At 32.3% G+C, this 23937-nt stretch overlaps 1 protein-coding gene across 1 annotated transcript; it reads right to left on the bottom strand.

Moving 5' to 3' along the window:
• Window positions 1-42: 42 nt before the first annotated feature.
• On the bottom strand, window positions 43-12618 carry LOC144547241 (putative LRR receptor-like serine/threonine-protein kinase At1g51880). The gene is made up of 13 exons (XM_078295825.1): window positions 12439-12618; window positions 6441-6984; window positions 5608-6062; window positions 5114-5252; window positions 4955-5026; window positions 4635-4706; window positions 4471-4554; window positions 3845-3978; window positions 2886-3379; window positions 2585-2711; window positions 2416-2475; window positions 1897-2083; window positions 43-578 (listed from the first exon to the last, which is right to left on the bottom strand). The coding sequence occupies exons 1-13, from the start codon at window positions 12509-12511 to the stop codon at window positions 110-112; spliced, it is 2910 nt and encodes a 969-aa protein (XP_078151951.1). The 5' UTR covers window positions 12512-12618; the 3' UTR covers window positions 43-109.
• Window positions 12619-23937: the final 11319 nt, after the last annotated feature.

The following is a 23937-nucleotide window of genomic DNA, read 5'->3' on the forward strand; positions in this document are numbered from 1 at the left end:
AAGCCAAAGCACTTAGAACAATAGTCAAACAAAAGTACTTCGAATTTATATCCACAAGTGACTGCACAAAATAGAACAAAGAAATCAACCAACGAAACAAACGGGCAAATTATCTCGCTTTGGGACCTGGTGCAGACATGCCACCCATGTAGGCCATCTCGAATACACTGTTCTGACTAACATCAGTTCCATATCTGTCTTTCCTTGAATAATTATTGGAGTTGGTAGAAGTTGTACTCATGCCACGGTTCCCCTCTGTGGAGATTTCCAGATCTAGGCTTTCCTTGAGTTCCGTCACTATTGTGTTCATGGTTGGCCTATGAGCAGAGCTATTATCAGTGCACCTGCGTGCCAGATCAGTAACCTTCCAAACAGAGTTTATGTCAAACTGGCCATGCATTCTTGGGTCTGCAATGCTTTCAATATCTCCTCTAGATAGTTTTTGATTCACCCATTGCTTCAAGTGGCATCCCTCTGGACCCGCAATGACAGGAGGTTGCCCTGTGATGATCTCTAATAGAACAACTCCAAAGCTGAACACGTCGCTCTTTTCACTTAGTTGGAATGAGGAATAGTACCTAAAGGTTCATTGATTTATTTAGTTCAATCTTTTATGAAAGTGGTCTGCTTTATTTAAAAGTTAAAACATCCAACCTGTGGTACTGAAATTATTATTTAAAATTTAGCACTAGTGTGCTGCTGCAGTCTGCTGTCACTCCAGCCATTCTAGACTGCAGCAGTTCCCAGTTACTGATTACAGCGGCTCAGTGCCGAGAAATTAGTTGAAAAAAGGCATGTCAAACAGAAGACTGCAAACAGGAAGCCCGCCGCTTTAACTTCTTGTCTCTTCTCTTGAAGAAAGCCGGCCGCTTTAGAAACAGAGCAGGTGAGTCTAGCGCATTTGTACCCAGATCACAATGAAAAGACCATACACATCTATCTATTTTGTTATTTTTTTTATATATATCTTATCTAAGTTCCAGAAGTTAAGCAGCCAGTCACTCAACAATAAATAGTGGGTTATTGCAAGGGGCCTAAGATTTTGAACGTCATCCTCCAAATTCTCCTGATTCCCATTGATCCTTTCATTGGATTAACTGTCATTTTTACTTATTATCTGAGAGGTCTGATTCAAATTAGGCAAGAACTGGAGTGTCTGCTAGAAATTAATGGGATATGAAAGAAGAATGCTAAGGCATTGAGGAAAGCATGTATAAGGATCTCTTGACAGAGCTAGGTTGGAAAGAAGATTCCAGTACAATTAAAGGTTTGTTTTAAAATTAGATAATAACCAGATTGTTTTATAGAGGATAATGGAATATGCAAGAAGACTAGTCATGAGTCATGAGAAAGCTAGCATATGAAAATTAAGAGCCCATGAATGGGGGAGGGAAAGAAGATTCCATTGCTTGTTGGCTAATTTAGGTGAGAAATGTGGAGCGGAGGTGTATGGGATTGTTTTTTATCCAAAGTTCGTCTTCTTTAAAAAATTTACTGTATTTAATTTGGTCATTGTGCTAAACTGCTAATCTATAAAACCAAGGATTACCTTATCATGGTATACAAATTTCTCAGCACTAAAACCACTACAGATCCTAGCAGACGCTGCAGACTGCAGCAGTAGTGCTAGATTCCAAATTTCACTATTCTGGTACCACAGGCTTTTTTTTATGCTACAGAAAAATAAGGAATCGAACTGAAAAACTTTCAATTCAGGCAGTATACAAAGCCTAAAACTTTCTTTTGCCTAAAATAAGTTGATCATATCATTTGTCGTAATTATTGGCCTGCAACCGCTAAGATTAATCCACACAAAAACAGGTCACTATCACCAGAGGAGTAGAATCTCTAAGGATTTAAATAATAATTATTAATAGGAAAAAAAAAAAATCTTACTCAGGATCCAAGTAGCCAGGGGTGCCCACAACTTTAGTAGAAATATGACTGTTTGCATTGTTAAATGCCCTGGAGAGCCCAAAATCAGAAATTCTTGCCTCGAGATTTTCATTTAAAAGAATGTTGCTAGTCTTCACGTCTCTATGGATTAGTGGCGGATTGCACGCCTTGTGCAAATAATCCAACCCTTCATTGTTTTTATTGATGTATACTTAGATGATGACATTTAAATTGACCTCACCCTCTCACTTTTTGCAAAAAGAAAACGACATTTCAATTGACTGAAGGGAGTCATGGTGTCCCTAAATTTTAGTCTGGTAAGTTAAAAACACGATTGGAGAAAAATACTAATTCCAATTATTGCAATAATTTATAAATTGCAAATTTTATGGAGGGTCCTAGCTAGGTCCTAGGTTGACAGTACATATTTTCTTGATACTAGGCACTTCATGTTAATTAATTACGGATAGTACAAGGAATAAGTGCTTAATAATTCTAAATATTAAAAAGGTTACATACCAAGTGCAGATTCATATGCAATTCGAACCCGTTGTTTCCAACTCAGTGGCCTTTCATTATCTGAAATTGACAGATTTAAGACCTTAAAATTTAAGTACTTTGAGTTAAAAATAGTTTTAATAAACCTGATTAATTTTGAGAAAATATTCGAGTTAAAGATAATAAGCACCCATGAGCTTATCTTGCAGAGTTCCTTCTTTCATGTACTCGTATACAAGTGCCATGCAATCTCCATCCATGCAATGGCCAATTAGTGACACCAAATATCTGTGATGAACCCTTGCCAAATTTTGAGCCTGGAAACAGAGCAAATTATCGTATTTTGTTTACCTTCACAAGATGGTTTTGTTAGCCTCACCAACATCTAAATCTTTATAAAATGCCATACAGTGCAAATAAATATAAGTAGTATTCACTAATTTTTTTGTTTTGTATGAGCTAAGGAAAGAATGTGCAAGATAAATGGTTACCTCAGCCAAGAACTCCTTGACTCCTTGTGAAGATGAGTGATTGCGCATTTTCACTGCAACTTGAGTTCCATTTTCCAGGGCCCCCAAATATACACTTCCAAATCCTCCAGTGCCAATTTTATCCTGGAACTTATTAGTAATTCTCATCAGATCATTGTAACTGAATCGACGATTCTCAAAATCCAATATTCCTTCTCCTTTTTCATTTGGATTAGATACGTTTGCATAATTTTCGCCAGCAATATTGCCAGGAGGATTATTTGCTTGTGGAGTATTTGCATAGTTTGGCTGGTGATTATATGCTTCAGGGGTTGTTCTGTGGTTTTCAATTTGTCTTGAAGTATTTGCATAGTTTGGCTGGTGATTATATGCTTCAGGGGTTGTTCCGTGGTTTTCAATTTGTCTTGAAGAATTTGCATAGTTTGGCTGGTGATTATATGCTTCAGGGGTTGTTCCGTGGTTTTGAATTTGTCCTGGAGTGTTTGATTGGTTATCTGTAAGATAAAATAAATAAAGTTATGTCTTTCCATCCTTTGATTGATAAAAAAGAAACACAGTATATGCTTCTTATTGTTCGAATGAAATAAAAACATTGAAGACATTCCTACTAAAAACAGAAAATAATAAAGAGGTCTTAGATGCTAGACAAAAAAGCTTCTGGTTTTTACTGAAGATATATATACCACAGCAGGTATTTCTTTCAAAAATAAGTAAAAAACTCCATTTAGCCTAAAATGATTAGTTTCAAATAGGGAGCCCAACTGGTACTGGTTGCACCACCTAGAATTTTCAAGTTTATATTCAAAATATCAGTCTTTTCTTTTAAACAATCCTCATATAACATTAAGATAAATGTAGCAAATAAGAGCTACTGTAGTTGTCTAAATTACAATCCTATAGAGAACAGTGATTTTATTTTTCTAGAAAGGAAAAAAAAAACAAAGAAAAGGCAGACATACATTTGCGAGTTCTCAAACACAACACTGTTATAATGGAAGCAGCAATGAGAAGCAGCGCAACCACACCAGTGACCACTATAATAAGTACTGGACTTTTCTTTTTCCTAAATGGAGGTGGAGGCGCCCTTCCAAACCTATGTAGAAAATATAAATTGAATGCAAACAGACTATATTTTTTGAAAAGAAGGCATCGAGCGAAGAAACAGTACGGTTTGATCCCTGGATGGGGGTGGCTTGTTTAAAGGGTGTATTTTGTCTTTCTCAAAAAACATTATTTTGGTGTATTCTCTTCTGCACAGACAAGCCAGGCATTTGACCAAATTTCTGGTGATAATCTCATTGCAGTATGATAATATATATATGTTGGACCAAATGATTTGAACTTATATAACTGGGGGATGACAATAATTATATTTTCTTTAATGTTATAGTTTTTTTATCAGTGTAACTATAATGCCTTGCATGGGCATGCAGTAGTAGTCATACTTATCTTTGATGTTTAGATTTTTTCTTTAACGAGCCTTACTAGTAATGAAATCCCACGATAACAATTATTGTCCAGTTATTTTAGAGTGTAAGATAAAAAAATATTAACAAAAATTTCCCTTGAAAACAATAAAACATACCTAAAGATTAGATTCCCGTTCTGGCTTTTATTATGAAGACCAGGAGGAAGGGTGGTTGAAATTTTGTTATTTCCTGTTACGTCCCTGAAATTTCCATAAAATTATTAATGCATTTTTGGTGTCTATGTTCTCGATAAAAAATATAGTTTAGTTGGCTGACCTACAGGTATGTAAGAGCAGATAATTTATCTAGGAAAATTGGAAGATCCCCTGACAAGTCATTATAAGATATATCCCTGAAACAGAAGGTAGCAAGCAATAGATTATGTTAGCATGAGAGCACAAAACTCTAAAACAATAATTTCTGGCTATGCTGTAAATTAAGAAAATGAAATTATAGATATTCAATTTGGATAACACAAAATGAGAAGTTTACTTCTAGCAGCTGCAGATCCACAGAGGTTAGTGAGAAACTAGCAAACTGAGTGAAGGTTAAAACATCAATCTCAACAAAATAACTTAAACTTAGTTTATTAGAACATACAATGACTGGAGAGCGCTTAGATCTCCAAAAGAAGATACTATGGAACCTGTCAGTCCACTTGATGATAGGTTTCTGCAAAAGACGCATCTTACAAGTCAGAATTTTTGTAGCTTCTCTGTTTTCCCAAAAGTAAAATGTATGAAGTATTGGAATGCTCACAGAGCTGTGATATTTAGAGTTTTTGCGGAACCAGAGGTGCAAGTGACACCATGCCACAATAGTTCTTTAGGAGCACAAGGATCACCACTCCAATCTTTGTTTACTCTGTAGTTCGCTTTAATTGTATTCATGGCAGCAACTTCATTTGCAATAAAATAACAATAGGGGCATGTTAATTTAGCAAAGTAATTATGTATAGTTAGTTATGTCCATAAGATAATGTTTGAAACAAAAAGTTAATATTAAATTTTTCTCGAAGAAAAAGAAAGAGGTAACAAAACTTTTTGTATGGTTTCTTGATGAGAACTTGTGATTTATTTAGTTCATAAAAAAAAAAAGTTAATATTAAAAGTTCTCATGTTTCCATCGCATCCCCTGTTATTGAAATCTAAATCAGGGTTCTCCCATTATAAGGACTATGATAGTAAATCATAGAACGAATAATTTGACTAGTAATTAAGTACATTGAATCAGACAGTTATGATCAAACATACCATCTTCATTATTTGTGGGGATCCCAGTGCTGGGTCGAATGATATACACCTCTAATGCATTCAACAAAGGCGGCAGAGTTGAGCTTGAAGTAGCCTTAAGGGACACATTATATTTACTGTAACCATGGTGAATGTATGCCCATCCTGAAGCCGTTTTAAATGTCGAAGTTAATAAAAATCCATTGGCAAATACATCAAACTGCCTACTACCATTAGATGGTATGTTTTGGATCTCGCTGAAGTGAAGGATTGCATAAAATACTGTGGACTCATTGTCGCTGTTCCAATATTGCTCAAGGGGTTGTGCAGTGTTTAAAGTGCTTGCAGCTGTTTGCATGACGAGGGAGGGGGTCTCAAAGTCTATGTCTGGGTCCAATTTGGAACTGGTTGAGACATTTGTCCATGTCTGCCGTGTGTAGGTACTCCAAATCCGGTCATATGGATCATCAGGGAACCTATTTTAGATTTTTAACAGTGGAAGAAGATAGTGCTTTCCATATATATAATAGCTAGGTTGAGTACTGAAGAATATCATAATTACCTGGCCTAAGCTTTTCTAATGTATTAAACTGGATTCAAACTTTATATGTTAGATTTGCACTTTCTTTCAAGTTTTAGACCTAGGAGAGAACAAAATCAAGCCAATTAAGTCATATTTAGTTTGGCACCATTATCCAACTCCGGTTAGGCAAAAAGTAGTACACCATAGTTCTATACCTTGTGACACTAACTTACAAATTAAGATGTATTCCAACAACAAACAATATCTAACCACTGATAATTGGTTAATAAAAAAATTATCCTTTTTTTTTTATTTAATTTAGCATATTTACCTTACTTGGTCTCTTGCTCCTAAATTCCGCCTATCGGAAACAACTAATGATTGTGTGGAATTCACCAATGTATAAATGCTGGTTTTCAATTGCCTCAATTCTAGTGCAGAGATGAAAGGTGTGCCCTGATTTTTATTAATAAGGCAAACTTGTAGATTGTCAGAAGTGGCTGTAGCGATAATATCAATGAATAATCCATCATCCGAAGTGGTTAATTCAACTGTATCCCAGTAATTGACTCCCAAATGAACATCAAAGGTTGGAGGCTTATTTAATTTGTCATAGTTTCCATACATGAATAATCCTCTTATAAGATACTTTGATCCACTTTTTAAGGATCTTAAGGTGTAGCAATTTCGGGTCCCATTGGGAAAGCTTCTGACAGTTAGATATTTCTTCAATAAGCTGTTTGTGGCATACTCCGAAGAGATACGGTAGTTTACTCCCGTGTCGATGAATTGATCATCAGACACGTAAGTCAACGTGGTCTCACTATCAATCAAGGTAGAATTTGAAGGAAGTCCGCAATCAATGTTTATAAAACCTGTAGAGAAATTAAGTTATGACGAATTACTTGTAAAAATAAATAAATCGAAAGGCAGAAATTCAACCGAAATTAAACATGCTTCCCACTATTATTGAACAAGTCATATATACATCATCCACAAATATATATGGAATCCAACACTCTATTGGAACAAATAGGCGATCTTTATAATTCTTCTAACTTAAATCTTCTAAACCACAAACATCGCCAACCTTCAGAATTTCTATGAATCCAACACTCTATTGCAACAAATTCTATGTACGTACACATCATTTTCTTGCTATAAAGAGAAATAATTGTAACAAACAACAAACCGTTGATAGAGAGAAGTGATTGTAAATTTGAAGAATTGCATTCAGCTTACCCTTGGAATCAGGCTGGCTATCAACCTGAATAGTAGACACAGATATTACCAGGAGAACTAGAAACCATAAATCCATTCCTTTTGAGGTGACTTCCATTTTCTCCTCTGATGGGCAAACGAGAACAGGCACTAGATCTTTTTATAATTAAGGCACAACTTTAAACTAAGTCTAAAGATCATATATATTTGATTTTTTTTTTAAATAAATATGAAATTAATATTGGCTCCTACCGAATTGTAAGGTTGCACGTTTGTCTCTGACGTAACGAAATGTGGTCAAAACCTCCTAAGTTTTCGTTGCATTTGGGTCGGTGTTTCTCCTAGCTTTTAACTAAAATTTTGGGAGAATTTCTTCATACCCCCTCAAAAGCTTCAAAATTACGTATTTTCCTCTCTAAAATTCTGTACCCTTCTAAATTTCAAAAATATGACACATTAATTTACTCATTATTGTCTTTTATATTAAAACTTAGTTTAAATTTAAAAAGTACTCATTTTGCTCTTAATTAAGAAAAAATATTAAATATGCAGGATATTTAACAAAAAAATTAGTCTTTTAATTGATCAGCTTTCAAAGGCAAATCAATCATTTCTCTACTTATAACGTTCACATAACCATATGCCACTATGTTTACGTCAAAAGTAAAGAAATTATTCATTTTCCCTCAAAAACTGACCGATCAATAAAAAGACTTACATTTTTCCAAAACATGGTACATATTTTTGTTATTATTCTGAATAAGGGGTAATATGGTACTTTTATAAATTGAAATAAATTTTAACAGAAATAAAATAAAATAGGAAAATTTGTGAGTTTTTGAAATTAGAAGGGTAAATTGTGATACTATGAACTTTAGAGGAAATACACAATTTTGAAATTTTTGAGAGATATACATCAAATTCCTCCTAAAATGTTTAAGATATTTCCTTTAATTGAATCTGATACCCAAAGAACTATTTTTGGGCTCTTAATTAACCTCTCTCTCTCTCTCTCTCGTTAAACCTGCCATGTTGATAAGACTTAAACAGGTGTAATAAATATTGCCGAGTCGGAACAACCAAGTGCATTGTGCATGCCAGCCAGTGTCGTCCGGTTCTCATGGACCGCGTGCGACATACGAAATAGATATGAATAGTAGAATTGCTGGTGCTTGGTGTGAAATATCCGAAGAAAAGTATTATATACAGGTTGGTGCAAATTATATATAAAAAAATGAAAATTAATTTGGAAGATCATTTCTTCAAAAACAAGGTTAACATCATTTTTCTTTTCTTATGAAAATGTCATTATTTTACTTTTTTTAAATCATATATATAATTATCTTTAGTTTTCAATAACAACGATAATGTTATAGTAATATTTTTACCAATATATATAACAATAATATTTTTTTTCGTTGTTGTTTTTTGTAAACATTTGTTTTATGTGGTTGTTTGAATTTTTTATAAAAAAAAAAAATCGTAGAGTTATGCAAATTTGATCATCAAATTATTTATTGAATTTCACTGGTAACTTCCTAATTTCGTAAAATTAAATTTTGCTCCTAACCAACTGATTCGAAAAAAGGGAAAATAGTATTAGCATTTCAGATTTGAAAATTCACGTTAAATCGTTGATCCAATAGTCCAAAAATTTTTACTGTTCACAACAAAATAGCATTTTTCAAAATTCCTTAATAAATAGTAAAAAAAATTCCAAACAATGTAAAATTTGGTCTCCAAGCACATTTCAATATGGAGATCACATCTAACAGTTCAGATCGGTCGTTTGGACTTTCAAAATGAAAATACGGCGTGAAGTAGAAGCGTGTTTTACTTCGCAACTCACCGTAGCTCATCTCTCTCTCTCTCTCTCTCTCTCTCTCTCTCTATATATATATATATATATATAGAGAGAGAGAGAGATAGGCTAATGTGCTTCCATAAGCACTTGGCCCGAAGTGCTACCACCCCATTTTTGATTTTTCAAAATCCAAACAGTCGATCCGAACTGTTCATCTTGTTCTCCATATTAATATCTGCTTGGAGACCAAATTTTACATTTTTTGGAATTTTTTTGGTATTTATTAAGTCACTTTGAAAATCGCTGATCCAACGGTGGCTTGCCAAACAGTAAAATCAGGGGTTCACCGTTGGATCAGCGATTTTCAAAGTGGCTTAATAAATAGCAAAAAAATTCCAAAAAATGTAAAATTTGGTCTCCAAGCAGATATTAATATGGAGAACAAGATGAACGGTTCGGATCGACTTTTTGGATTTTGAAAAATCAAAAATGGGGTGGCAGCACTTCGGGCCAAGTGCTTATGGAAGCACATTAGCCTATCTCTCTATCTCTATATATATATATATATATAGGGTCCGGCTAATTTGCTGCCGGCAGCATTTTAGCCGGAGGTGCTGTTGCCCCAATTTTTATTTTGTGATGTCCAAACAATAAATTCAAACTGTTAGATATTTAATCTATATTATAATCTACTTGCAGGCCAAATTTTATATTTTTTGGAATTTTTTTACTATTTATTAAGCTGGTTTGAAAACTGCTGATTTCAATGCTGCAGAAATTTACTGAAAACAACAGTTTTCAAACTAGCTTAATAAATAATAAACAAATTCCAAAAAATTTAAAATTTGGTCTCCAAGTAGATTATAATATAGATTAAACATCTATCGGTTTGGATTTGTTGTTTGGACATCACAAAATGAAAAAAGGGGCAGCAGCACCTCCGGCTAAAATGCTGCCGGCAGCAAATTAGCCGGACCCTATATATATATATATATATATCTGTGTGTGTGTGTGTGTGTGTGTGGAATATGCTAGCATGCTATGCATAGCATAGAACCCCTCCATGCAACGGCTCGGATTTCGAGTTTTCAAAATCCTAACGGTCGATCCGAACCGTTCATCTTGTTCTCCATATTAATATGTGTTTGGAGACCAAATTTTACATTTTTTGAAATTTTTTTACTATTTCTTTAGATTTATTGAAAATCGCTGTTTTCAGCAAATCTGGACCATAACAAAAACAACGATTTTCAATAAATCTAAAAAATAGTAAAAAAAATTCCAAAAAATGTAAAATTTGGTCTCCAAACACATATTAATATGGAGAACAAGATGAACGGTTCGGATCGACCGTTAGAATTTTGAAAAGTTGAATATTGAGCTGTTGCATGGAGGCCCTCTATGCTATGCATAGCATGCTAGCATATTCCCATAAATATATATATACTAGTAATCGTGCCCGTGCACAGCAATGGGAGCAAATTATATAGTAGAAAACATTAAGCTCCTTAATAAGGATGAGAGATAATTTAAATCAAATTTGTAGAGAAAAATAGTTAAATACTATATTTATCTATAAGATAACACATGTGAACTCTAGTGTAGTGGGAAGAATTTTGGCACCAACAGAACCCAACTGGGTTCGAATCCCGCCTTCAGCAGAAAAAAAAAAAGAAAAAGGTTGTGCACCGGTCTACGGGCACTGGGATCATATGCGGCGCGACCAATGCATACTTAAGTGTTGAAGCTTATAATTTGGAAAATTCATCTATGTGCGATCTAGAAATTCAACAGCTGAGCATCATTCCGAAAAAAAAAACAGTAAATCAGGACCCTTGCAGGATCTAGACATTAAGCTCCTTAATAAGGAGGACACACACACACACACACACACACACACACACACACACACACACACACACACATACTATATGTATGTATGTATGTATGTATGTATGTATGTATGTATGTATGTATGTATGTATGTATGTATGTATGTATGTATGTATGTATGTATATGTATGTATGTGAAATTTGGTCTCCAAGCATATTTTAATATAGAGATCATATCTTTTAAATTGACTTTTTGGAGTTCGAAAATTGAAAAACGACCTAGTTGCACAGGACCTCAGGAACAATCGATTTGATAGTAGCCAACCTCTATATGTGTATGTGTGTGTACAGACACACACACATATATGTATGTATGTATGTATGTATGTATGTATGTATGTATGTATGTATGTGTGTGTGTGTGTGTATGTATGTGTATATGTATGTATATATGTATGCACATATGTCATGTACATACATACATATGTACTGTTATAATATAAATATAATTCAAATTTGTATATAACGCCTAGTTTATTAAATAGAATAGGAAATAGTGTACTGTAATTAATAGGAACAGAGAATATAGTGCATTCTAACGGCTAGTTTTTGAATTTTTGTAACTATAAATAGAGATACATGTAAAGCTGAAAATAAGATTGCAATAATAAGTTGTTTTCTTAATCTCGTCTTACAGAAATAGCACATACGTACATACACACACAGATATACATATATGTATATATTATATACATATATACATGTATCGATATACATATCTATTTCTATGATTATTTTATGTATTTGTGTATGTATTGAGTTTTGACCTTTGAAATTTTAATTCAGTCCAATCAAACAAATCAAAATTTACTTTGGTTATTTTTGTTTGATTGTTATTCAGTTGACAAATTTAATTTAGTTGGTTTGGTTCTATTAATTAAAACGGAATAAAATTTTGATTTGACTATTTTAATTCGGATTTAATCAAATTTTAACTGATTGTTCAATGCTCCGAAATGGTATAGGCATTTGAGGACTTGAGCATTCTCTAATAACAATTTTTATTTTCCTGTACAGCAGCAAATGACATTTGATACGACAGTTTCAAATCCTTATATATTACACAGTGCTCTGAATCCATCTCACCGGCTTTTTTCAAGCAATCCATTGACATTTAAGTTAAAAGAGACTAATTAATTAGATAAGGAACAGAAAATATACTACAAACAGAGTAATCCAATGAACAAAAGTTCAAACGCACAGAGCATGCAGTTCTTGCGAACAATTAAGAGAAATAAAAAATATGATTGTTATAAACAATATATATATATATATATACACACACCATATACTTCCAAAAAAAAATATGATTGTTATGATAAAAAGAGATATAGGCATGATCACCTCTATTTTTTTTCTCAGAAAAAAAAAAATTGCGATCGTATATTTGTAATAATGCATTCAGGCTTACCAGAGTCAAGCTGGCTATCAACCCGTATAGTAGACACAGAAATTACCAGAAGAACCATGAACCATGAATCCATTATTTCTGAGGTGACTACCTTTCTTCTCCTCTTGAAGAGCTAACGGGGACGAGGACCCCTTTTTATTAAGTATCTCCAGTTGTTTGACAAATTCTAAATAACATTTATTTGATTTATTAAAACCAGTGTTCTAAATAGCGCCGCTATAGCGTTTTTGGACCCTAAACGCTAAACTATACAATTAAAACACGCTATTTGAGCTACAGACGCTATAGCGGTAATAGCGGTCCGCTATAGCGCATAGCGTGTAGCGCAAATAGCGCCCGCTATGCAACATGCTGGTTTTTTTTCTTTTCAATTTATATGGGCTTTAAATAAAGGCTCAGATTGGATTTTAACCGTGATTTTTTTTTATAATTGACGTACTAAGCTTTATATTAAATTATTAATTATTATTTTGATAAAAAAAATTATTAATTATTAAATGAGATCAAATAAGGAAGCTACAGCGCGCTATGCAACATGAGCTGTTTTTTTTTCTTTTTTTAATTTATATGGGCTTTAAATAAAGGCTCAGATTAAATATATTAAGATATTTCTTGAAGTAACAAAATGATACTTACTATATGGTAGTTTGAATATTTTGAATAGATTAAGATAATTAATTATGCCATAATGTCTAGGTTATTTTAAAATTTAAATAGAAAAAAGATAGATTATGTCATGATGCTGAATATATTTTGAATAGAAAAAAATCGATGGTTTATGATATTAGTAATACTATGGATATTTTGAGTCGCAATTTGGACTTTGTATTGGTTCAATATGAATACTATAATTTTTTAATCAATTTGATGTTATTTATTATTCTATGAGACTTAGATAATGTTGATATTTAGTACAAATATATGATATAATTTTTATAAAAATAAAAAAATGCTATGTGGCATAGCTTTCGCTATAACGACGCTATTCGCTATAGCTTTTTTTTTCGGCTTCCCGCTATGACGCGATAAACGCTATTTAGAACCTTGATTAAAACTGAAAATGTAATTGTATAACTCCGACAAAACAATTTAGGGAGAGCACCTTTATATATGACGTAAAACAATGTGGTCAAACCTGAAGGGTGTATATCATCCTGAAGGGTGCAATTAAACATATGGGATCGGATCAGATAGTAATCATATATGTATTCATTTTTATTTTTTTATTACATATACAGATAGAATATAAAACAGTATAAATATGAATATGGATATAATTCGGATATTAAAATATTGTTACAAAATTAATATATTATTCAATAAATTATTTTTCTCATTAAAATATAAAGGAAGCACCTAGCTATCCTCATTTCATCTCTCAGTCATTAAACTAATATTTCTAACGATTTGAGAAAAATTTTGCAAATCTAAAACTACGAATATTTTCTACACTATTTTTTTTTTCGAATGAGATTTATGAGGACATACTTTTGAATTGTGTAAGTATTCATACATTATCGAGAAAATATTCATCTGCATCGTGCAAGTGTAAATAAAAAAGCTGGACACATCACTCATCCATCTTTTACACGTTTAAAAGTTGGATTTTTTTTCTCCATTCAATCTAACAAATATTTCTAACGATATGTGGAAAATTTTGCAAATCTAAAACTACAAACGTCTTCTACATAATTTTATGTTTTAAATGAGATTCATTATAACATACTTTCGAGTTGAAAATAAGAACAAATACGGATCTGACTTATTATTATATATCCCCTCCGTATCCGATCCGTTTTCACCCTCGATGATTCTTAGCGTCTTACTCTAATTAGCCTCCGGCCATGTTGAGCTTGACCATGTCATGTGCGCCGCATTAGAAGTTTTTCAATGTCAACCATTAATTCGTCACTTTCGTGTATTGTTTATTACGTGTTCGTATGCAAAGCAAAATTTTATAATTTTATTTGCTTGTTTGTTAATTAAGCACTAACAAATATTTAATTTTGCTAACCATTGGATCTTCTAGTAGTGTACGACACTACCGGTAAGAAATTACATGTAGTGGGTTGTTGTTGTTGTTGTTGGTCAAGCCCACCCGCGCTGCATAATATAAGTTTACACTGGAGGAAATAGATACATGTACTATTATTTCATCCTTATCCAATGATAATGCCCTCCCTCGCCAAACCAGGATCTAGATCTATTTCTTGAGTGAGTTAATTTGGATATATATAATTAATATTTCCAACCAGCCGACCCAAAGTCTTTCGAAGCCTATCTAAAATATATAGGATCGACGATTTGTTTCAAAATTCGTACAAATTAACAGTCCAGATCTAATTCGACAGAATCATATACTTGATCTGATCTTAGAGACCAGGAGGATCACTATATATTATTTGGAGCTAGGTTCGCTCTATTAATTTAGATGAAACCTAATTAAGAGTCTATTGTTCAGCCATTTTAATTCACAGTACAAATTAATTCGGATGAAACGGGATAAATTGGGTCTGACTTTCAGGTGCCTATACTTTTTTAAATTTTCTCATACGCCACAATGCATTGTTTTGTCCAATTTGATCAAGAATGTTTCTCTCCATAATTTATCAAAGTAAACCATTCCTACACATTTTGTGACGAAGTTTTTTTTTAATTTTTTTTGTTAAAGGATAAGATGGAGGTTTAATTATGCCATTTTGACAAATTTTTTGATTGCACATTCAACTGATCATTCGCAATGCTCATCACTTAAAGAGTATTGTTTATTACCTAGACAGTTGTATTTTTTTTTTTAAAAACAAAAAAAAACAAAACTTAGAATTTTTTATTTCATATTGTCTGTTAAGTATATACTACTAAATAGTTAAGTTTGCTAATGATAGAGATCCATTTCTACTTACATAAGAATAAAAAGAATCCAAGAAAAAATATGTATAACAATTAAGCGATAATTGTGCACTTATATATAATAATTTCTTGGTATTTATTATTTCTTTATTTTCATATATTATATTTTAAATAAATATCCCGTACTCTAACGTTTATTTTATTTTATAATACAAGACTCAAGTTTATGCTACACCGTAGAGAAGAGAACTATATTTTTTTTTTGTCAGTAATGATTTTTCTTCATTTTACTAGATACAGAGGACTAAAGGATACAAAAGTTTTTTTTTTTTAAATGTGTATGGTTCCGTTATTAGGCGCTGTCAATATTACTAGGTCAGTTATATTTTATATATTCCCTCACTTTCTTTCAAAAAAAAAAAAATTAGATTTTATATATTCAAGTCAGGAACCCAAGTAAAATAAATTTTCGCCTGAAAAGAGTATAACTGTCACGAGAAATTTAAGTTTGAAATTAAAAAATGAAAATATGTATTCGAATAACAAAAGGCACCGAGTTTTTTAAAAATACTCAAATTTATTAATATTTTATTATAAATAACCAGATGTTTGGCAAAATTATATTTTTACCCAAACCGTAAGGAAATCTTACGGTTTGGATTAACAATTCAAACCGTAAGATTTCCTTACGGTTTGGATTTTTTTTTTGGTTTTTTTTTAGTCCAACTTTGCACCTCTGGTTAACATATCAAAACACCTTCAAAAATCATGAAAATTTACCGACATGCATTTTTGACTTCATAGAATAAGACAGTGAAGTTTCATACAAAATCTCAAAATAGATCGTGAGATATCGTCTCTCAAAAATTGCCCGAACTGCTGAAAGAGTGCTTCTGAGCCCAACTTTGCACCTCTGGTTAACATATCAAAACACCTTCAAAAATCATAAAAATTTACCAACATGCATCCTTGACTTCATAGAATAATACTGTGAAGTTTCATACAAAATTACAAAACAGATCGTGAGATATCGGCTCTCAAAAATTACCCAAACTGCTGAAAAAGTGTTTCTGAGCCCAACTTTGCACCTCTGGTTAACATATCAAGACACCTTCAAAAATCATGAAAATTTACCGACATGCACTTTTGACTTCATAGAATAAGACTGTGAAGTTTCATACAAATTCTCAAAACAGATCGTGAAATTTACCGACATGCATTTTTGCCCGAACTGTTTTGTGATTTTGTATGAAACTTCAGTCTTATTCTATGAAGTTAAGAATGCATGTCGGTAAATTTTCATGATTTTTGAAGGTGTTTTGATATGTTAATCAGAGGTGCAAATTTGGGCTCAGAAGCACTCCTTCAGCAGTTTGGGTAATTTTTGAGAGTTGATATCTCACGATATGTTTTGTGATTTTGTATGAAACTTCACAGTCTTATTCTATGAAGTCAAGAATGCATGTCGGTAAATTTTCATGATTTTTGAAGGTGTTTTGATATGTTAACTAGAGGTGCAAAGTTGGGCTCAGAAGCACTCTTTCAGCAGTTCGAGCAATTTTTAAGAGCCGATATCTCACGATCTGTTTTGAGATGTTGTATGAAACTTCACAGTCTTATTCTATGAAGTGAAAAATACATGTCGGTAAATTTTCATGATTTTTTAAGGTGTTTTGGTATGTTAATCAGAGGTGCAAATTTGGGCTCAGAAGCACTCCTTCAGCAGTTTGGGCAATTTTTGTGAGCCGATATCTCACGATCTGTTTTTTTATTTTGTATGAAACTTCACAGTCTTATTCTATGAAGTCAAGAATGCATGTCGGTAAATTTTCATGATTTTTGAAGGTGTTTTGATATGTTAACCAGAGGTGCAAAGTTGGGCTCAGAAGCACTCTTTCAGCAGTTCGGGCAATTTTTGAGAGCCGGTATCTTATGATCTATTTTGATATTTTGTATGAAACTTCACTGTCTTATTCTATGAAGTCAAAAATGCATGTCGGTAAATTTTCATGATTTTTGAAGGTGTTTTGATATGTTAACCAGAGGTGCAAAGTTGAGCTTAAATATATATATATATATATATATATATATATATATTCTAAACAGTAAGGAAACCGTAAATCTTACGGTTTGGGACAAAAAAAAAATTCCAAACCGTAAGATTTCCTTACGGTTTGAGTAAAAATATAATTTTGCCAAACATCTGATTATTTATAATAAAATATTAATAAATTTGAGTATTTTTAAAATACTCGGCAAAAGGCGATATTGCTGGTGGATCCGGGAGATGTCTGATGCCGTTGTCAGTTAACAATTTTATAATTCTGTTTTTATTAACTACTAGCCACTGCCACTAGTATATTGAAGCCATGCTGTGCCGTGTTCCAGCACGCTGCTGTGTTTAGACTTGTCCTTCCCTTTTCATGCCTTTCAAATAAAAGAATGATAAACATATATATTTGACAGTTCAATCCATGCCTTTTTCATTAAAAGAATGAAAACCATATGAAGAAGGGTTCAATTTATCACTCTTTTAAATAAAAGAATGAAAAACATATTTGACAGTTCAATCCATGCCTTTTTTTCATTAAAAGAATGAAAAAACTGGTCAGTATCCGCGAGAGTAAAAAATGACTATCCGCGAGGGTATACCAACATAAAGGTATTTTTTTTATTAGTGACAGTAGTACCCGCGACGATATGCCAACAGTAACTCTCGTGAATATTGTCTCATTCTTGTAACCAATGAAGAAGGGTTCAATCTATAGTAATAAGATACGCGAATAATTTTTTGAACTATCGCTGAAGCAATCCACGTATTATTCCGTTTCTTAGACATTTTTCAAATTATTTGCGAATTTTTTCAAATTTTGCATATTATTTCTGATTTTTTTTTTTTAAACTTTTTTGTGAGACTAAGAGCATCTCCAATCCAGCAATTGAAATTAATTGCTAAATTAGCAATTATAAAAATTTTAAAAATTAAGCAATCCACTCTTACATTGGTGCAATCAACCAAACAATTGAGAATTAAACATTTGACCAATAAGAATTAAATATTTGGCCAACTCATCTTTAGAAAATGATTTCTTATTAAGCAATTCTTTCCAACAATTGCTAAATAAGCAATAGCCATGCAACCCAGCAATTACAAAAACAATTGACACATCAGCATAAGCAATCCATAAGCAATCACTGTTGGAGATGCTCTAAGATCTATAGTCCGGACTCAATGTATAATTTTAAATTATTTCTAAACTATACATGAATTATTTCGTCCGAATCACGAAACTAACTGCACTTTTGGCACATTCTTTTTTATACAGCAGCGATAAACTAATCATTTCCCGATTTATTAAGTTATCTATTTTATAAAAAAAAAATAGACAATGAAAAACGAATTTATAATCAAATACGTACTACATATTCGATGATAATGAATAAACTAATATTTTGTAATTAGATCAGATACATACATGTAATTATTGTTGACAATGTTTTTTCAACATTGTGAATAATTATTAATTTCTTTATCAGGATCGTTGAGCTACTCTTCTGCTCCTTCAATCCTAACTTTTCTGGCAGCATGCAATATAATTTTTCTAAAATTCACAATGTACGAATACTTCATAAACTAAAATGGAAACAACATCAATAAAAGAAATGAGTTAATAATTTGATATAGATCTTATAATATGTCATTTTGTATGTCCTACTCCAAATTTTCAAACAAAATGCCCCTCCTTTAAAATAATTAACAAAATGTCTTTGGAGTTGTTCTCCTAGAGATCATCACAGGAAAACCTCCTATCATTCCAGGTCGAGAGAGATGCCACCTGAAGCAATGGGTGAATCAAAAGCTATCTAGAGGAGACATAGAAAGCATTGTAGACACAATTAATAATGCATGGGCACTATTACTGATTTGGCACGCAGGTGTACTGATGATAGCTCTGCTCATAGGCCGACGATGCATGAGTGCAGTAGTCAAGGAACTCGAGGAAATTAAGCCTGGATTTGGAGATCTCCATAGAGAGGACCCAATAGCAAGATAATTTGCTTGTTTCTATTTTGGGCAGTCACTTCTGGATATAATTCGTGAGATTTAGAGTCTGTCAATGACGTCGTATCAGTTATTAATTCGTGAGATCCAGGCATGAGCTAATTACCGGTGGCATAGAATTCCGGTCTGAATATTGTCATGTACCACTAATGACTGTACACACGCAGTTAGATATACCACATTACTTTAGTTATAATTGTTATACTTTAATTAGAAGATTTATGGTTGATAGATGCTTCTATTCCTTTTAAGGATAGATTATTAGTTGAATTATTACGAGGAGCTGTCCTATGGATAATTTGGTTATAACAAAATAGATTATGTTTTAATGATAGTACCTCTTGTTCTATTAAGGTTATAGGTAATAAGATTATTTCTTTAACTCAATTTTGGTGTAAATCTAGAGGTGGTGATTATTTCCTAAAATTAAATCTTATAATGCCTTTTGATGTTAAGGATCTTCCAGATCTCCTTCTGTTGGAAGTGGACAGAAGTCCAGAATCGACCCAAGCTTTGGACCTTCTGGTGCAGGGTTCTGGGGATGGCAACCCCCCATCTCCAATGTATGGCGACGACGAGGATGAAGACTTGTTAGATCTGTAGTACTTAGTTTTATGCATATTATTGTTGCCTTCTTGTGTTGTGGACATGGCAGTTTGTTTTGGTTTTTGTTTTCTATTGTTTTTGCTTATGTTTTGCACAGATGTACAGACGTGTCATATTTGATTTGGTACCAATTTTAGGTACTAGGTCAAATATGCTATGGTTCTTGATTTCAATGAAATCGGTGGTAAAATACCACTATTTTTCAAAAAAAAAAAAAAAAAGATATACCACATTACTAATGTTTTGATGCGGTCGTCAGTTGCAATTTTGTATTTTTTTTTCTTTTTTATTAACTAATTAACAGCTATTGCCAACCAGTTCAGTCCATCCTTTTCATTAGAAAATGAAAAACATATGAAGAAGGCTTCAATCCACGGCTGACAACAGTAGCGTAGGACATTAATTATTCACATAGCATCATCTTTTTTATTTTATTTGCAATCTAAAATTTTTAATCAAATGTTGAAAATAGTGCTAGATTAGCATTGTTATAATAATCTAGTTTTCGCTGAAATAGCGCAAGATTAGACATTGGATTAAATAAAATAATTATGTAAGTTTTTTTATAATATTTTTAATGGAGGAGGGTTCAAATGTCTTCATTTTTTGTCTTTATCATGCTTCTTTTTTTAGAACTACAATAATTTGCAATTGAAAATTTATCATCTTCTCTATTCACACGTAGAAGATCACGACATTTCAATTTTGTTTTAATTAGTAAGAAGAACTTGTAAAAATACACCCATGTAGATCAATTATGGACATTAATTTTTCAACTTATTGACCAAAATCAAAAGATAATATTTTGTAGTGCATATAGAAAAAATAATATAGATAATAGATCTCATCATTTTATTTTGACATATAAATTATAGATTTTTTATTATTAAAAAAACTAAAAAGTAGAAGTATAATGGAGACAAAAAAAGAGACACTCGAGCCCAACAATGATACAATCCATAATTTACAAAATTAAAATCTTCACGTACTGTTTCAAATAATGCAGTTTGTCATACTATTTTAAGTTTTTAACACATTAACATGTATAGTGTTATTTGAAACTATTTTACCGATCATCCTTGTGCATTCATAAATAAAATAATATCATATGTTAGCGCTGTTATAATTATTGATATAATTGTGGGCATTACGGAATTATTATCATTTACACTGTCGGCCTTTTATTAGTATAAATCTAGTATGCAGAATTTGATTCCTCTTTTTTTTCTTTTCTTTTTTTCATAAAATTAAGGTTAGCCACAACCAACTTTTCCACGCATATTTTCTGTGAATCGAAAAGTTGATATTTTTTTTTTTTTTTTATCGAAAAATATAGAGGTCTAGCCACCAATCAGTATTATTTTATTTTTTAATTAGTGGAGCATGAGGTGCCTCTGTTAATCCATATGCAGTACTACAGCTGTTTTTTTCGGATTGGAAACCTTTATCCAATAAAATTGACAGCAAGTCAAATTGCCCTGCTTACACGGCTACGCCACATTTTTTATTTAGGATTTGTATACGCAGATATTTTTGTCTAATCCTACTTGCTGTACATATTAAGTAGATAGAAGGCAGAATAAATTAAGAATAACGGTTTTCAGAATAATTTTTAGATCAATTCATACATCAATGCTTTTATAAAAATAATTGTCTTTAATTTCAATTAAGCCAAATTTCTTCACAATTCCTTAAAAAATTTAATTTTTTTTTTTAAATAACAGTTTGAAACGCAGACTTAATTTGTGCATCAGTGCTCAAACCTAGTCTACGCATTCACAAAAGGGTGTGAAGATCTAGCATGAGCACCGGCCCTTTTCGGTGCGCTGACTAGGTTTGTATTTCCTAGGGATGTAAATATGAGATATGCTATGATCAAATTAGATTTTTACTTATTGTACCGTAATGAAATTTAGAAGGAGAGTTATGGTACATTAGTCATGCCATGACCACACGTGACATGTTTAAATGTGACTGGTTACGTTTGTCATGTTTGGTTTCATTTAACCATTTTTTTCATAATTTTACTTTATTCAAGATTCATCATTAGATTTGATCAAATTTTAACGGCCTAATCATGCGTGGTGTGCGTATTGTGGCCAGATCTTTCATGTGACATGTTGTGTCGTGCCAAGTTTTTGAAAGATTGTCACATCACGCAAATGATCACGGAATATGCGAATCATAGCATGTGACTAGCACACGTGCTGTGCCGTACTATGGCGGAATCGTGCCTTGACGAATTCAGTCACAACATGACTTTTTTATATCCCTAGTTTTCCTGCTAATTAAGTTCAGAGAGTTTTCAAAAATCATGCTAACTTTCAATTTTTTTTTTAACTGCTAACTAAAAAAATCAATTTTGTAAGCTCTATATTCAAATTTTGTTTTCGGTAAGTTTTTTTATTTAAGGTTTTTTTATAAGGGCAAATTTCTCCATTCAAAATTATCATAAAAGTTTTCATTCTAAGACCGAATGCCTCCTATCTACAATATTTTAAAATTGTCAACGCCTATACTTGGCTACAACCTAATTGATAACAGGCATTTTTCCTGCTAATTTCGAGAATATATACTTTCATATCGTTAGTTAGATAAATCTAAATTAAAAGTAGGGCCAAAATAACAGTACAGTTTGTATTACAACTTAAATTACAGTTTTAAGTACAGATTAAGCTCATTTTAAAACAGAAAGTCCAACTAGTATTTTCACCACCTAGAATTTTCTGGTTAAGATTCAAGATTTCAGTCTTTCCTTTTATACAATCCTCATTTTTTTTTCTTTTCTTTTTTTAATTAAAGTACACCCCACGGATTTCATTCATACCGAAATCAAAATCATAGGAAAATCATAGGAAAACCAAACCACTGGTACCAATTCATAATGTACATAAGCATGATAAAGCTACGTAACCAATACAACAAAAGTTGTTGGATTTATTAATTAGTACGTCCGTTATGGGAAACCCGAATCCAAAAGATGATCCGTTATGAAAAGGTGCAGACCCATTATGAAGAGGCGCATTGTTTTTTATATAAACTCTATCCTTATCTCTCTTCTCTCCCTCAGAAAAACGTATGAATAGTGACTGCCAAAAATAGAGAGAAAAGATAGAGAGCACCAAGAAACACTCTGTTAATACTTGAAGGTCTTAGGTCGTGGAAAACGCAGGACTTTCGGCTTCGGCTTGTGATTCCTTGCAGAACCAGTGATACTGCTACGCTCGCAAGATCCGCTTCCGCACGAAGATTAACAGAGTATTGTAAGTTCTATCCGTTAATTAACATTGGTATCAGAGCTTTTATAGCATGTATTCTGGTTTTAATAAATAACACGAATTGTTTCGAAAATTAATTTCATGTTTCAGAAAAAACGCATAATTTGAAATTATAAAATTATTTTTTCTGTATCATGGTTAATTTTCAGATTTAATTTACAAAAATTTTTGTAAATTTGATCAATCTAAATACAAATTTTATTTTAAAAAACGTATTTAATTGTATTCACTATTTTTGGAGATTTTTTTTTAAATGTATTTTTTTTGGAGATGCATTGCAAAACAGTGATCTTGTATAGTGGAAATGGGAGATGCAAAGCAAAACAATACATCTTTAGTTTATTACGAATCTTATACAACTGAGTTGGACAATTTTTTTGTTCAAATGAATCACAACCGTCGAAAGAACCATCTTTTCTCCTGAATTCTCGGAATCCAAATGAATCACACCCCAAACCAGGAATTCTGAATTAAGGTGTGATCAACCTCGCCTCATGCTTAATTAATCATTAAGCACGCAAGGCTAAGATAAACATAATAGTAAAAACAGCAGCGAAAGCATAATATAAAATGTCAAGCATCAGTCACATATAAATAAATAAACATAAATATACACATCATACAAAGTGTAATCTATGTCACCTCAAATTAACATCATCTAAAGAAGGGGAGTACATGATCTAATGAGTTCCATATATAATA

The sequence above is a fragment of the Carex rostrata genome, chromosome 31 (genome assembly GCF_964058835.1).
Source record: "Carex rostrata chromosome 31, lpCarRost1.2, whole genome shotgun sequence".
Classification (NCBI taxonomy): domain Eukaryota; kingdom Viridiplantae; phylum Streptophyta; class Magnoliopsida; order Poales; family Cyperaceae; genus Carex; species Carex rostrata.